Raw genomic sequence first — 16,707 nt, 5'->3', positions numbered from 1 at the left:
GGCCTTATGATGTACTTCGGTAGGCTATATCAATATAGCCTAAAATATTGTTAATAAGTCATGTTAATAATTACAACTAACAGTAGGGTATTGTGCTGAGGATAACTATTGTCGAATATGTACATGTACAATTCATTTGGATAAAAACAGATCCCATCTGTCTGTATTTAATCTGTCCTTCATCATCATCATCATCATCATCATTTACGCCCCTCAGTGCAGGCCTCTGATTGGTCAGCTCTGTTGCCCCCCTCCTCTCACTTCAGCGCTGCGGAGCAAACCGTTTTCTAACGGCCGGGCTATTTGATCGTTTATCGAGTGTTTGGTCCGTCACTGATGCTATTTATCCCGGTTAAATGACGCCATAGCTTCAGGATAAACAGGTTCAGGGTTTCTGCGGTCACATTTTGAATGTGTGTAAAGAAAAGCCTGCCCCTTCCCCCGCCTCCCGGGCACACGGTAGGAGGGCAGACTGCGAGCAGAACAAGCAGAAGATAGTTTTGTTGTGAACAGACTGTTTACCGAGAGCTAACTTTAGTGCTAACAGCTAGCGTCAAATAAAACAGCGCGCGGAAAAAACAAGTTTTGCATCCGCTTGTTGCAAAGCTATTCACGTTAGCTTTATCAATATGGTGACTTTGTCATCCGTAATAAGACCTTTCGCCTCTCAGCTTCACCGTCAGCTCGTCAGACACGCCAACCGTCACCGGATAACGCCCGTCCGGAGATGCAACCTCGCGGCATGTTCCAGCAAATATGTGCTGTCACAGAGTAAGTACTATTATAAGTTAGCTGTGCACAAGGGGTATGTTTTACGAGCGTAAAAACACAGCAGCTCATTATCAAACTGCCTTCAAAGGGAACATTTTAACCTCGGATATGATTGTAAACAGTGGCAGGTTGTGTATAAGCATGGAAGTGGTGTGGTTTTTGGTCGAATTGTGTCTCTTAAGCCTACAGGGCCCTATCATTGTTGCTCACATAACATCAGTTAATGGTCACTTTTGTTGTCATCTGAAAACGTGCATTAGGAGCATTGGAAAGCCCGGGCTGGACCTCCGGATCAGTGTGTTGACTCAGCTGTGTGTGAGATAGACCCAGGCTCCAGGGTTTCCGAACAGGAATTGTTGTCCTTATGTATAGGGGCCATTTGAAGCCCTTTCACCTAAATAGGGGGCCAGTATGTCAAACCACTGCATTATGTATTGTGTGTAGAAGTGGGAAAAGTAGTCAGTTTTAACTATTTGTATTTACCAAAAAAGTGCAATAAGTACAAACGTATACTTACTTTAGTAAAGTAGATTGGCCCTTTTCATAATCATATTAAATGACCGGATTATTGATACATTAGTGTGTTTATCTAAGCAGGTTACGTTGGAGCTCATTTGAATTACTTCGAATACTGCTGCTTGAAACTTTTATTTATATGATTTTTTACAATATTGTAATATTTTGTATTCACTACTTATAATCTGAATCTGTAAAAATAATTAAAAGCTGTCGGATACATTTAGAGGAGTAATAAGCACAATACTGGCTTCCAAAATGTAGTAGATGAATAGAAGTACAAGGTAGCATAAAATGAAAATACTCAGCACTTAGGTACAATGAGTAAATGTACTCTATTAGATTTCACCACTGGTGTCAGGAAAGTTGGTTTAAAATTATTATTATTTTTGTGTGCAATCTGAAAAAATTACCAAACACTTTTATTAGTTTATGAGAGATCATGTGATACACGTAACATAAAATGTTCAAATCAAATGTTTATTAGTGCAGTTATAGCACAGTAAGTCATGATGAAACATGTTTTATTCAACATGGAGAGCAAGTCTTTCGTTTTTTATGCATTAGACATGAGTCATTCTCCTTTAGAAAATGTTGTTCCCATGGAATATACGAGACTCCGAAGCTCGTCCGACAAGTCCTAACAACTTCCTCACCACACCCAGTGACAAAAAAAGAACGAGAAGATGAAACAAATACGCCAGTGCAGCAGAGCTTTAATGTTCAACCGCAATCATAAACAGAGTTCATATTTAACTTTTACAAGGTTTTTGTATTGGGCACTCTCTGTCCAAAGCTTTATGGATTGTTGGCTTATGAGTTGGCCAATAGAAATGTGTTTTTTCGAAATCCTTTGGCCTACCTTTTGCCTTCTGCTTTCCCCACTCCCCAGGTAACAACATGTGACTTACAGGAAAGGGACAGTCTGTGCGTCCCTGATGTAGGGAGGCATGTCAACATTTCAAAATGCCAGGTGTAAGGTCTGAGCACCTCTTATCCTCAGTCAGCCATTGAGTTTCATTACATTTCTATACCGTGGGCTTTGCATATACATACAACATCATTTAAACTATAGTTACCATCCCTTTAACACGTTTAGGTGCAGGGCACAACATTATCACCATTTACCAGACAAATGTTGATAAAAATATGCATGTGGCTATTTGCATCACGCACTCATGGCTGTTGGACACAAACGTTTATTTTTTATTTTTGTTGGTGTTTTGTGTCATTGTGGGCTATGTTTGAAATCAACAAGAAGAACTGCTATATAGCAAGCATATTTAATTTGTATATGATTTTGTGTTCAATGTTTCAAAGCACCTACTGAATCTTTTATAACCTTTCACACGCATTCAAGCATTTCAGAGTTGCCGGTTAACCTAACCTGCCTGTCATTGGTTGGAAATTGGAGAATCCAGACTATAACGTATGAACATAAACTTATTGTCCTTTGGAATTGTTCTTAAACTTGCATTGTCGTTGCATGGTTTTGCATTGAAGACTGTTCAAATATGTCTGCTTGTTCACCTGCTTGATTTTCATACTGAACCGATTGGAAAATCATTGTTAACAGCAGTTGACTGGAATGTAAAAACAAAAAAACATTATAAATTCAAACTCAGGCTTTGGAAAATGGTGTCAAGTAATGTGAATGTTCTCATTCAAACCAAAGCCTTGTGCTAAATGGCTCAACACATTCCACTCTGCTTGCAATCAGACAAAAAGCATTTTTTCAATTTACATTTATTTGTAGGTCTCTTCTTTGTGAATTCTGACTCATTAATCATTGTGGTATCAAATGTTTCAAGCCAACATTTTATTGATGCAGCTTCACATGAAAAACGTTGTTAAATGATTGAAGCAGCTAATGGCCGTGTAATTTCTTCACCACAAAAGCATAGAAACTTTGTTAATGGGGATATCAAAAAACTATAATAAAAAGAAGAATATTTAGTCATCCTTGCAAGATATGGACTTATTCAACAAACACTTTTTTGTATTAACATTATACTAAAAGAAGCACAAAGGCAGAACTGAATACACTTAAACATCTGATTATTTCCCCCAAAACACTGTTATCCAGCTATTCACTTCATCACATAGTTTCCTCATATCATGCAGCCCTAATCTGCACTTTGATAGCATAGCTTGAATGGTTATGGTTGCTCACGGCATGGCTCAGAGTGGTGATACTGGCGGTTAGAAAATGCTATTTTAGATTTTTTCATGACTATATTGAGTGAACAAGCATCTTGATCATCGGCCCAGCAGAGCTGATGTTTAGTGGAGGAAGTAAACTTAGTTTCTGGTTATTGTGGCTGTTGATGTAGACTCAGCTGGTGTTTCAGAGCTAGTTATCCACACATCTGGGGATCATGTGGCGCTATCAGGACATGTGACACCATGACACTGACGTGCCACGATTCAGCTCCACGGCTGATTTATCACCCGGCGAACGAGCATGAATTAGCTTTGCAAGCGGTTATTTTGTGTCTGTGCAATAGCAGAGTCAGGTAGCCAACTCTCCCAGGAGGAGCCGCTGAAATCTGATGAAGACGAAGGTCAGCTCCCAGTCGGACTTGTTCAGCTCGGCTCTCAGTGGAAACCTTAAGCCCTGTGACGGATGAATGGACATGAAAACAAAAGACTGAGCTGCCTTTGTGCCCTTTGACAACAACACCTTAAGGATTTTTTTGTAGAATGTACAACCTTTTACTCCATTTTTACCGTAATGTTTTTTTTGGTGGATTTCATAGGATAATGGAAATGAGAAGGAGGGAGGAAAGGAAAGTGAGCGGAGTTTGGTGTAATTAGGAGTCAGGACGTTGACAGACATTGGCCCGAGCCGGCAGTTTGACCGGCCAGAGGTCCTTGTCGGATTCCCCTGCTGTGGAGTGGAGCTGGGAGCGTGCCAGGACATTCCGCGTGTCAGATTCTGTACAGCCAGCCCACTTCTCTCTTATTTTGTGGTTTCCTTTTGAGAGGACTAGAAGGAAGTACTATTACTCACTTCTTCCATATGCATTCAGTTCCTTTAAACAGCTCAAGGAAGAAGACGGACCTGTGTGTCTAGCACTGAGTAGTTTTTATAATATTTATTAAAGAGTTTGTTTTAAAATGGACTGTTGTAGAATGAAGGAAGCAGCAGAGCACAACATGAAAAGTAGGTGTCAGCATTTTTCAGTTTGTTGTGTGTCTTCTTGAACAGCAGACACGAACAAGAAGAAGTCCTGGCTGTTTTTTAATGTAATAATACTTTTCTCTTTAATTTACTTCCTTCTTCTCCTTTCTCTCCTCCAGTGCATCCCATGTGGCAGGAACCCCTCGCGATACCAGGAGGCGATCGCCAGTCTCCCATCGACATCGTGGTCCGGAAGAGCGTCTACGATTCGGAGCTGAAGCCTCTGGTCACTGATTACGACCCGCAGACCTGCCAACAGATCTGGAACAACGGCTACTCCTTCCTGGTGGAATATGATGACACCACAGACAAGTCCAGTAAGTCCTCTTCTGTGTCTCCTAGGTCTAAATCGTCTTAAAACATCTCAAGATGTGTTAACATTTACATAATCTTCCCTTTAAATCTGATTTAAGGACATTTCAGTATGGGGAATGCATGTTTTAATTCACAAAAAAGGATTATCCACCCCTTAAAGAGCCTTCTGTGTGTTAGAGAACCCTATCATCAATGCTACACTTAAAGCTGTTGATAAAAAGCAGAATAGGTCTGGTGACTGTCATGTGACTCCCGTGATTTTCCTGATCTCAACAACTACCATATTCTATCTTTAAAGTGATGTTAATCACTGGGCTCCACTCAAAACTCTACATAACTTTCCAAAGCATACAAACTAATCACAAATGCTTTTTAAAGGTGTCACATGCCCTCAGTCTGTGCATAAAGAGCTCAGTCTGGTAGTGAGGGAACAAAACAGGTTTACAATGTTGAGAACAGCGTTTTATCACCAGTTAAACAAAGGAAACAATGGAGGGATCAAGGCATGCCAGCGGGTACTTTAAGTACAATCTTTAAATATATGTTTTTGACCACCTTATCTTTCCTTTCCTTATCTGTCGGTAGTATTACTGGAATGTACAGGGGTAATGAAAAGTCATTGCCAAATAGGAGATAATTGTCTCTGCTATACAATATGTCCTGGATGGTCCTGTTCCTCAGCAGATGTGCCCTGTGGGATAATTTCCTCCATTTGGAGGAGGAAACAGATACTAGACAGACATTTGATTCTTTTGGATGACGAGCATTATGTTCTTTTAAAAGGATTGTGAAAGCTGTTCATTGTTTCTTCTCGGTTAACAGCTGGGGTGGGGGGTGCGCTAACACAAATGCAACACAATAAACTCTGCTCTCAAATGTTAAGTTTCTTCTAAAATGTATCAGATACAAATATTGATCAATCAATTTCATTATCACAATACCTTTGTCTGTCCCACAGAGGGGAAATTCACAATAATCCACATGAACCACTTTTAAGGCTAGTAGTCAAAATTCTTCCTTTTTTTTTACATCTGTGATTTTCCCTGTTTTATGGAACTGAAATCAGCTCAAGCCAACCAATCAGAATCTCCTTTAATCAACCTACAATAAAAATATCCTGGTCTTGCCATCAAATTGGAGATACAGGGTCCCACAATTGAATACATTTACACTGGAGCACTCTTTTGTACACCAATCAATACGGGACGATAAAGAGTCTCGAAACATTATGTCCTCAGAGATTCTGATGTCATGTTACATTTCAAACTTGATCTGTTCAAAGTTTCTTATTGTATCGTATGCAGTGCTTACTCTAAAACAACACTGAGAGGAAAACAGCATCACTACTATGTTTTAACTGGATATATTCTCTGATCTAGCTCAGCTCAAAATCAAGCAGCATGTTCATTTGCCATTCATTGCAAAATCTGTTACAAGGTTAACTTTATTTTCCTTGTTCAAAGTCTAACTGAATGTAGCAGTTTGGCTGGCAGAAAATGTGACTGTCTTGCTGTTATTACAGAACCACTGACTCTTGCCTCTGACTCAAAGCATTGGTCCACGGCAGTTCACCGCTGCAGAATGACTACAGGGGAAACACTAGAATGGTTGTTTTACTTTATTTTAGCATTAACAGTACACTACTTGTCTTTTAGCTGACAGTTTTTTCCAGAGCAACTTATAAAGTACTTCTAAACCCGTTAGCCATGCCTACAAGAGACATTTTCGGGGACACTTTGAAATGTTGACTGAGGATCAAACGGCTCACTATCCGATTAGTAGATGCCTATTTACCACGAGCAACAGTCAAACCACAAACCTTACGGGGGTTTGAATTGGCTTTAACATTATTATGTACAATTATATGGCAAACCCGTCTGTAAAGTCAAAGTATGGTGCACTGATCCGTATGTTCTGATCCGAATATCTTTCTGGTGCAGCGGTGAAAGGAGGCCCTCTGCAAGACAAATACCGGTTGTGCCAGTTCCACTTCCACTGGGGGGAGAGCAACGCCTGGGGGTCGGAGCACACCGTGGACAGGAAGCTGTTCCCTGCAGAGGTAGGTACCGTGCTGTATCATGCACCAATACATTAACACACAGCAGGTAGTGAGCACCAAACAGATCATTCCTGCAGGGAGGTCTGATTCAGCATACTTCTGAAATATTGCCGATAAGAAAAGGATATTTGCTGTAGAATAACTTGATTAAAAATAAATAGAACCCACAAAGCATATCCATTCATTTTTATTATATTGTAATCATATTTCATACCCTTTAGGCATTTATTTGATCTGCCTCGCAATATTGTGAGCATGTCCAGGGGGTGTACACAATAATAAGAACACTTTGCAGTATAAAACAGTAGTGCAGTGATGATGTATTTTGAGGCTCCATCACCAAAAAGCAATGTGATTTTTCCATTGGGTTTTGAAACATCACAGAAAATAAGGTCTCTGGAAAACACACGTTTATGAAACCTTCAGGTTTTATTCACCAGGATAATCTCCACATATTTACTCCACTAATAAGGTTTTTGTAGCATAAATGCAGTCACCAGAAGTAAAACGCTAACGGAAAATGGGTGGGCCCATATGACCAGTTGGAGTTATGGGCCTGCCAGCACAAGACCACATACATGATCCTAGTGGCTAGTGGAATTTTCCATTCATTTCCTTCGTCAGCTCTTCCGCTCTCACAGTGTTAAAGTCACTGCATTTCCTAACTGAACAACACGGCTATATTGAAACAGATGAGCTAATTTTAGCAGTGAGGGATACCATTGTGCTTGGACACAGCTAATGGCCTAGAATAGCTATATACAGGGTTCCCGCGGGGTCTTAAAAAGTCTTACATTTGATAATCTGAATTTGAGGCCTTAAAAAGGTCTTAAATATGACCAAAAAAATAAGAAAGGTCTTAAATATGATTTAGAAGGTCTTAAAAATGATCGGATTTGAAAGGTACTTCTGGGTTGCAATCGCGTAAATGTGTTTTGGGGGAAATGTCCGGGCTGCAAAGTAACCAGTACGGTAATAGCCTTTCAGTTCCCCCCAACAATTTGTATTGAAATAAATCAACATGGAACCCGTAATCACTAACTTTGTTTCCCCCGGCCCCTTATCGGAGAACACCCAGCTAGTAACCTAGCAACCAAGCTTCAGCTAGCGGCAGTCAGGAACTCATGTCTCTTCGAATCTACTTACAAATAAATATAGGGAAGTGTAAGTTCAACCGTATTTGTTTGGAAAAGATCGAATTTAGTGCTTGGTTGAAACCAGTGGAGGGAACGTATTTGAAGCCCGCTGCACCTTTTGCAAAATAAATTAGCGTTTGTTTTGCTAATGCAGCGTTAGCTAGTGCAGCGTTAGCTAGTGCAGTGTTAGCTAGTGCAGCAGCTCCCGCAACAATACCGGGGGACCTCCGGGCGACGTTTGGGTCTACGTCAACCCTAAAAGCGGAGGTGCTGTAGACGCTAAATACCGTAGCTAAACACCAATCATACAACAGCAACGATGAAAGATTGTAGCCAAGGCAGCAGAGCTCTGAATATAGCTCTTGTTACTCTCACACATTAAACTTTTAAACATTTTTATAGTGATGAACACGGTTCAATTTTTTAATTAATTAACAGCACTAGTATCTCTATATACACAATTTAGTAAATAATATATGATTATGTAATGATCCTTAGTGTTTGTCTGTTTTCTTATATTTAGAGCAAAACAACATTTTGACATTAACATAAGATAATATAGGGTATAGGATTTATACAAGGTGGAAGCTTATACTTTAATATAACAATTTATAGTATAAACAGCAGTATAAAATGTAATATCAAGTATAATAAATTGGTATAATTTAAGAAATAAGCTTGTTTAAATGAAGAGAATGTGATATTCAAATCCGTTTTTCAGAGTGTATTGCTCCTCAGTGCTGTATTTAAAAGCAACATTATAGTAAAAGCTCTCTCACACACACACAAGCACACAGACACACATACACACTTTTGTCTAACACGCTAACACAGTTCTGTGTATGCTGTTATGTTCAGTCATTGTTCTTATGTTGAACATGAATACATTTACTTTGTAAGTAATTATGGGATGTATTTCTTCTTTCATAGCAATTTTCCTTCATACTTTCTTGCCGTGAAATAGGTCTTAAATTCTATTCAAAGTGGTCTTAAAAAGGTCTTAAAAAGTCTTAAATTTGAGTTGGTGAAACCTGCAGGAACCCTGTATATATATATATATATATATATATACATATACATATATATATATATATATATATATATAGTATCAGCAGCATCTTTGTAGCCTTTTTTGTACCCGCTGTTTCTTAAAAAAAAAGAAGCTCAACTGCTTGCTGCTGAGCAACATAAATATGACCAATTAGAGGGTCAGCGGTTCGATGCCCACCTCTTTGGCACTTAAAAAAAATATATATAGGGGAGGGATGAAACTCTTAATGGTCACACATGCAGAGCACACAGCACACAGTGAAATTTGTTCTCTGCTTTTAACCCATCCTAGTACCAGGAGTCTAGTACTAGGAGCAGTGGGCAGCTATTGTACAGCGCCCGGGGAGCAATGGGAGTGAGGGGGTAAGGGGGTTGTCCGGTGCCTTGCTCAAGGGCACCACGGCAGGGCAGGAGGTGAACTAGGACCTCTCCAAGTAGCAGTCCACACTCCATTTTTAGGTCTGGTCGGGGACTTGAACCGGCGACCCTACGACTCACAGTCCAATCCCCTACTGACTGAGCCACTGCCGGACCCTAAAAGGGGCCCTATTATGCTTTTTTTTGTTTTCCTTTCAAAGCCTAAAATCCCTGTGTTCCCTCTAAAGGGAGTTTCTCTCCCACTCACCCCCCCCCCCTGCATAGTGACATCACTACGTAACACTCGCAATTCTATTTGCTACCGCCCCAACACATTGTACGGGATAGGCTAAGGGGCGGGACATATCTAAGCAGTTGACCAATCACAACAGAGCCGGCCAGCGAACCAATCAGAACAGACTGGGCTCTGGTTTCAGACAGAGGGTGAAAAGAGGTGCTGCAGCACAGATAGTATGTCACCATGTCATTTATAAAACATTTGTACATACAAATGCGCTGTGACATGTGCCAGGTGTGTGTGACCAGGTCATCGAGAGGAGAACAAGTCAGATAGGTATTTAAAAACACAGCTATTTAAATAATGGAGAGAAGAAAAAAACAGTTAGTGCCCAAATCGTCTCCTAAGGGTTAAAAGAAGAAAAGAAAAAAACGTCACACTATGCTGTTTAAACATCATAGGTGTTGACTTACTTTACGATCTAATTTATTTTCTATTCATGTGTCCTTCTGGAAATCTCTGGAATACTGAGAGTTGTCATTCAGGCATGTCTTTTAAACCAGCGGTATTTCTACATTTCCCTTTATATCAATAAATCCAAATTCAAACATAGACCGTTTATTTTCTCTCAGTGTGAGGGACATGAAACCAGTTATGTTGCCTAACCCCACATATGAACACCGAATATCTATTTTCACGTTGTACCATTAACTTTAGGACACTTATGTAACACAAGGTTGCACGAACTGTGCGTGTGTTCCTCGGCAAAGCTCTTGTTGTAGCAATGGGAATGTGTCCGTGTCATAGTTGTCATCACTCCGCAGTCTTTGTGTGTGTAAGTGTGTGTGCAGAGGATCACGTTACAGTCCTGTCTGACAGCATTGAAGCTGTCAAAGACACTGCAAATGACCAGTGCTGTGGGTAAATCTAATTGGGTTACTTTTATGTATTTTCCCGGTTTATAGAAAATGACTTATTTAGATGTTTGTTTTTTAGTTTATTCAGCCATAGTCGACTTTTGACTGGTAGTTTTGAATTATGCACAAACAGATCTGCTGCTCTTCTACACATGCACTGAATCTTTCCTAAATATATGGTATTTTAGGTATGTTTTAGAATTAAAAAGGTCACAGGAAAGGGTCAAGCTTCATGTAAAGCCCCACAAGTGAAATTAAACAATAGCTATCCAGTATGTTTCTTTATCTAAAACAATGATATAGCTTGGGCTGTTATTGCCTGTTCTGTTTCATTTATTCTCCATTTATTTAGCTTTTTTTAACTTAGAAATACATTATACACATTCCAAATCAGTCAGACAATCACGAGAATAAACTCTTATTTTGATAAGAAGGAATTATTCGGTCAATTGGAGGACAGAATGATTGGGCTAGGGTTTAAAAGATCAAGGCTATGGGATACAGACAAACACACACACACACAGAATTGTAATCTGCAACACTGCTTTTGTGCAGTGTATATACTTTTTACAGTTAAATGTTGTTATTCCTCTCTGCTACTTTCACTACTTTAATATATTCACTTTCTTTGTAATGCTACTACTTCTTATTTTAAGATAGCTGATTTCTGATGATGTATTTGTGACCTGCGTGTGTTTTCAGCTCCACTTGGTGCACTGGAACTCTGATAAATACAGTTTGTTTGAGGAGGCCGTGATGGAGGAAAACGGGCTGGCTGTCATTGGAGTCTTTCTGAAGGTACACACGTCACACATGGAACGCAGACACGTTTCACTTGATAACCTGGTGTGTTTTGCATATGCAGCTTTAAACTGACTGATGAATGAGTCTAATCCTTGTGTAGGTGGGAAAGAGACACGAAGGGCTGCAGAAACTGGTAGACGCCCTGCCTGCTATCAGACACAAGGTTAATGCACACACACAAATGCACACGCACCACATTCCTGCTTTTTGAAGATAACATTCTGATGCCTTATATAGATATATTGACCAATATAAAATCTATAAAAAATCTGATAACGTTTGGTAACACCAGTTCTCTGGAAGGTAAATACTGGCGCCCTCTGGTGGTTCAGTAAAGACACTACCGGACTGATTAGGAGTCAGAAAAAATAAATACTGATCAGCTTTTTTCACCCAGGAACTATATTCACAAGCAAAATCCCAAACTTTAAAAAATCTATCAACTAATTCCTGTTTGCCTATCCATAATAGACCAATTGGATCCGTCATTGAATAACCGTTGAGATGTGATACTTGTGACATTGCGTGTTGCACAAGCACAGTGTCAGTGTTTAAAATACCAGGAATTAAAATGCTAAAGATGTATTCAATAATAGTGTTAATTTCGTCAGCTATTTTTTAATTTAGTTTTAGTCTTAGTCCTGTGTTAAATTTCCTTTTTAGTTTTAGTCATATTTAGTAACCTTCATCCTGTTTTTATTTAGTCAAGTTTTAGTCGACTAAAAGTCTGAGCATTTTAGTCTTATTTTAGTCAAAGAAAACTAATTATTTTAGTCTACTTTTTGTCAATGAAAACTGTTGAGTCTTTTTTAGTCATCAGATTATATAGAACATTTCAGTCAAACTAGTCTAGCCAAAACCAATAACTTGTCATTTTACTCAAACTTATTTCACAATAAGATGATATCTTGTCCTTATTTGATGGACAGGTTGAATGATTAAGAAAGCAGCTTTGCAGAGAGTATCTGGTCAGGTTTGTGGTGTTTTTACCAGCTGTGTTATGGCCACATTGCTTCCCTTCTGATAAAACAATGCATTCGATTTTTTTCTCCGGCTCATTGTAGCGAAAATGGGCCCAAATATCACATCGTTTCTTTCTCCCAAACAGTGGTGGCGTTAGACTTTTTCGTTGTCAGTCATTTTGACGGACAGGATCGTAACATTTCCGTCATATTTTATATTTTATATTTTATTTTATTTTTCTTTCTATTCTTGTATATTTTGTAGTTTTGTTTTATTGTAAAATGCCTTTTATGCTGCTGTAACAACAACAATTTCCCAATTTGGGATCAATAAAGTACTATCTATCTATCTATCTATCTATAATCCATTATTACCCGTCGAGTCTGTACACAACTCGTCACTCACTCGCGCTGCCGGGACAGGGGGGGACGGGGTATTCGGTTAACGCGACCACTGCTCCCAAGCCCTGTTGTTGCCATTTTATTTTCTGTTACATAAGGTTAGTTAGACCATGAGTTAGACCCGAGTCTTCCTGACAGTTCATATTGTGCCGCTGTCCGGTGTATTTCAAATGTACCGCCGCCCGCAGCACAGACACACAGCTGCTGCCCAGCCGCAGCACCGGAAATGGAACTGCTGGGAGAAAAACTGACTATCAGAGATGTAACGTTGTCTTTGATAATATTTCGTCTCCTCATTTTTCGTCAACGAAAGTAAAGAGAGATTTTGGCATAGTTTTTATTTAGTAAACTACATTTTCGTCTCGTCACTTTTCGTCAACGATATTGCATGATGATTTCGTTACAGTTATTGTTTACTGCCGTCGGTGCCGTCTCGTCATCGTCTCGTTTTCGTCATGGAAAAAAAGGTCGTTGACGAACATATTTCGTCATAGTTTTAGTCAACGAAATTAACACTAGTCAATGCATTATTAATCGTTATTAATTAATCTACCAGTTTAGAATTGACTGATCTTGATGCTTAAACAGCCTAGGAGTTACTAGTGTGTAATGAAAATACATTATTTTCAGAAATGTACTTCATATATGTTTATATGTTGTTGGTTGTACATGTTTGCCCTTCTTTCACATCACTGCTACTACACTGCTTATCTCTAATATTGTCTGATAAGGCTTTTATTTGTCCGATAAAAGGAAATGCGACAGTTGTATACGGCATATTTATACTGGATAATGATGGTTGTATTACTTAGATAATATCTTCATTCTTCTATGGTTACCGCCTGTGCTGTAATGATAAAGACGTTTTTCACGGATACATGAATGAGTATAGTATAACAGGAGATATGAATAGTATAGTGTTTTATCTTTTAAATATAAGAAACTCTGTGTGCACAGTGTTTGTGTCTGCTATGATTTTGCGTGTCTCATGCCCGTAACATTAAAATCATTTCTTCTGTTGTCTCTGTGTGTTTGCAGAACAGTGTAGTGGAGTTTAACCGGTTCGACCCAGCCTGTCTGTTACCCAGCAACACTGACAACTACTGGACCTACCACGGCTCTCTGACCACCCCCCCTCTCACTGAGTCCGTCACCTGGATGGTGATGAAGCAGCACATCGAAGTCAGCCATGACCAGGTGTGTGTGAGATTTAAACTAAATATCTTTACTTCTTGCATGTCCATTCTTTATGTTTTAAACATGGTGCACATAATGCAGCATTTAGAGACATCTTTTCCTCAGGAGTTGGCAGAGACCAAAACAGAGCTAAAAGGAGATTCATTATTTACATTTGACAGGAGTCAAGAAACCTAAATGCTAATGTTTCTCTCTGGCGATCTTAAGTGTTTCTTTCAGTAGTGGTTATATTTTTAAGGTAAAAATGAAGAAGCTTATCAGCGGTCCTTTTCAGTAGAGCATTGCAACAATCCTGACCATCAAGGGGTGTGCCCAACTATTCTAACAATGAAGGGAGTAACACTGAGCTGGACAAACCTGCACGGCAGCATGTTGTTCCTTAAAGGGCCCATGTCATGCTTTTCCGGTTATTACCCGTCCCCTTGTGTGTTATGAAGGTTTTTATGCATGTAAACGGTGTGCAGAGTCAAAACCCTCAAAGTACACCCTGTAGCGAGTAGAACTCTAACACAGAAAATACCTCCCCAAAACGCCTCGTTGGAGATACGTCACTGCCCATTTGATTCTTCCATTTCGTTCGGGGTACGGCATGATGTCAAGCCGTACCCGGAACGAAATGGACCAATCCGTGAAGCCGTTACGTTAAGCCCCCGCTGATTGGTCCAAATTGACCAATCCACAGACTTCCTCACACACACATCTGTGTGCAGGGAGCAGGCAGCTCAGTTGATTTCTCCTCCCTGGCTGCAGGCTGATAACAGACAGTTGGGATCGTGGAGAAATTCTCTCTGCAGACCCATTCTCACAGCGTTTATCAACCTTTTTCTTACTCAATATCAAGCCACACTTATTGTTTTTACTTCGGCTGTGACTTTGTGTGTGCTCAGGATGAGTTTGGCTGTGTTTGGCTGTGTATCGCTAACAAGGAAACAACACCTCCACGGAGCTCAGCGCGATTCACAACGTCCCGACCAATCAGAGCACACTGTGCTCACAGGGAGGGTGGGGGCTGGAGCTATTGGAGCTACAACGAGCCGTTAAAGGCAGAGAGTGAAATTCAGTGAATACACGTAGTTTACAGAGATGCTGTATGAGAAACCAATGTGAGTTTGGAAAAATGCACAATATAAATCTATTCTAGTAGACCTCAACAATGGAATTATGATCAGTGGAAATGGCCATGACATGGGCCCTTTAAGATGTGCACCCTTCTACAAACAGGATGAGCTAAATGAGCCTGTGTATATTAGGTTTTTCTGACTGTGTCTTTTCCTCCTTCAGCTGGCGGTGTTCCGCAGCCTTCTCTTCACCTCAGCTGATGAGGAAGTGCAGAAGGGCATGGTGAACAACTTCCGCGTGCAGCAGTCTCAGTGCGGCCGCACCGTGCGCTCCTCCTTCTCTCCCTTCCTGCAGGAGGCGCCGTCGGCTGAAGTGGACAAACACTGACGCCGCTGGAGCCAGAACACACAGTAAAACACACCTTTACTCTGTGCCCGGACTCTGCTTTCCTTTTTTACTCCGTCACAACAAACACCCATTTTTAAGCTTGATGACGTTTCATCACAGGATCTTCAGTTTTACTGCAAATGTATTTATTTTTTAATACAAACCATTTTTGATTTTGGTGCAGACTAAATCCCACGAAAGGATGGTTGCTGTGGGGGAAACACTTTGTTTAACTGACTTTTTTTAACAGAAATCCTATTTATTCTACATTAACAGTCCATTAGTTACAGCACATGTGGGTTTTACCTGCAGCTCAGTGTAGAACGAGCTTAGGAAACAAATCAGCAGCACCATGTGCTGGCCGCAGTCTGTGCTACACCTCTCACTTCCTCTGTGATGTTTATATCCATAAAATGATACAGCAGGAAGCTGCAAAGGAGTTAAAAAAGGAGTTATCACTGTTATACGTGTCTCTCCAGTAGAATACATAATATATCATCAAGGGCTTTTACTCCTGTATGGCGGGTTGTTGGGTTTATCGTGGATGTTATCATGTATACATTAATAAGATGATTAGAATGTATGTTTTTAAATTTGTTACAAAGAGATTATACTGTGTACAGGACATCTGACATTCAGAAACCCTCGTTTCTTACAGTATGTGACGTTCAAACATCCCTCACATACAGAAGGGTTTAAGAACCATTACTTTGCGCACAATAATGCCAGGTCACTGTAGCACATAAATGCATTTTAGGGAAAAGCTGATTGAGAGAAGCAGTTCCCTCCCAATATCCTTCTTTCTTTCTCTTCTTTTTTACAGACGTTTCAAGTATTCAACCTACAGTGCCTTAAATATTCCGAATCACTGCCATGAGTTTCACCATTACAGGACTTCAGGACACCGGTAGAGGAATTGTTTAACCCAGCGGTTCCCAACCTTTTTCAGTCAGGCCCCCCTTGTGTAATTGGAAATATTTCCGAGCCCCCCCTAATCCGGTTCCCACAGAGATTGGTAGAATTAATTGTATATAGTTGTACAAAGATTACATTTTCTCTGCTAATAATAACAAGATAAAAAGATCCAACTATAATTTAATATTTTATTATGGATTGAACATGAACAAAAGTGCTTGTAATGGCAGATGATCCTGTGCCACTGTGAAATAATGAGGCCTAATTGAAACAATTACAAGTACTGCTTATCGATCCGGTTCTTTAACAGTATTTTGATAGGTTATTTTTGTTCTTTTTTAGGGGAAAACTAAACAAATTAGAAACAGAATTCACATTGATTCATTTTGTGTAGTGTGGATTATGGGCTGCTAGCACAAATAACATAGGCCTACCTGC

The 16,707-nt window shown here is 39.8% G+C and overlaps 1 protein-coding gene across 2 annotated transcripts; it reads left to right on the top strand.

Annotated features, from left to right (window-relative positions):
- The first annotated feature begins 311 nt into the window (after positions 1-311).
- Positions 312-15,915, top strand: ca5a (carbonic anhydrase Va). 2 transcript variants are annotated; one of them, XM_034141297.1, is made up of 7 exons: positions 312-771; positions 4,591-4,788; positions 6,727-6,845; positions 11,246-11,341; positions 11,448-11,510; positions 13,750-13,908; positions 15,190-15,915. In XM_034141297.1, the coding sequence occupies exons 1-7, from the start codon at positions 630-632 to the stop codon at positions 15,352-15,354; spliced, it is 942 nt and encodes a 313-aa protein (XP_033997188.1). In that variant the 5' UTR covers positions 312-629; the 3' UTR covers positions 15,355-15,915. The 2 variants fall into 2 exon arrangements, with proteins under 2 accessions (XP_033997188.1, XP_033997189.1); XM_034141298.1 differs by lacking the exon at positions 312-771 and adding an exon at positions 3,771-4,453.
- Positions 15,916-16,707: the final 792 nt, after the last annotated feature.

Source organism: Trematomus bernacchii, unplaced genomic scaffold (genome assembly GCF_902827165.1).
Source record: "Trematomus bernacchii unplaced genomic scaffold, fTreBer1.1, whole genome shotgun sequence".
In the NCBI taxonomy this organism is placed as follows: domain Eukaryota; kingdom Metazoa; phylum Chordata; class Actinopteri; order Perciformes; family Nototheniidae; genus Trematomus; species Trematomus bernacchii.
This window is presented reverse-complemented; position numbering and strand designations above follow the sequence as displayed.

What these genes read in the sequence shown, in the direction of transcription:
- ca5a (XM_034141297.1), top strand. Translation starts at nt 630, where the DNA reads ATGGTGACTTTGTCATCCGTAATAAGACCTTTCGCCTCTCAGCTTCAC. An exon ending in GGAAGCTGTTCCCTGCAGAG is followed by an intron (nt 6,846 to 11,245) that starts GTAGGTACCGTG and finishes GTGTGTTTTCAG; the next exon opens with CTCCACTTGGTGCACTGGAA. An exon ending in TCATTGGAGTCTTTCTGAAG is followed by an intron (nt 11,342 to 11,447) that starts GTACACACGTCA and finishes ATCCTTGTGTAG; the next exon opens with GTGGGAAAGAGACACGAAGG.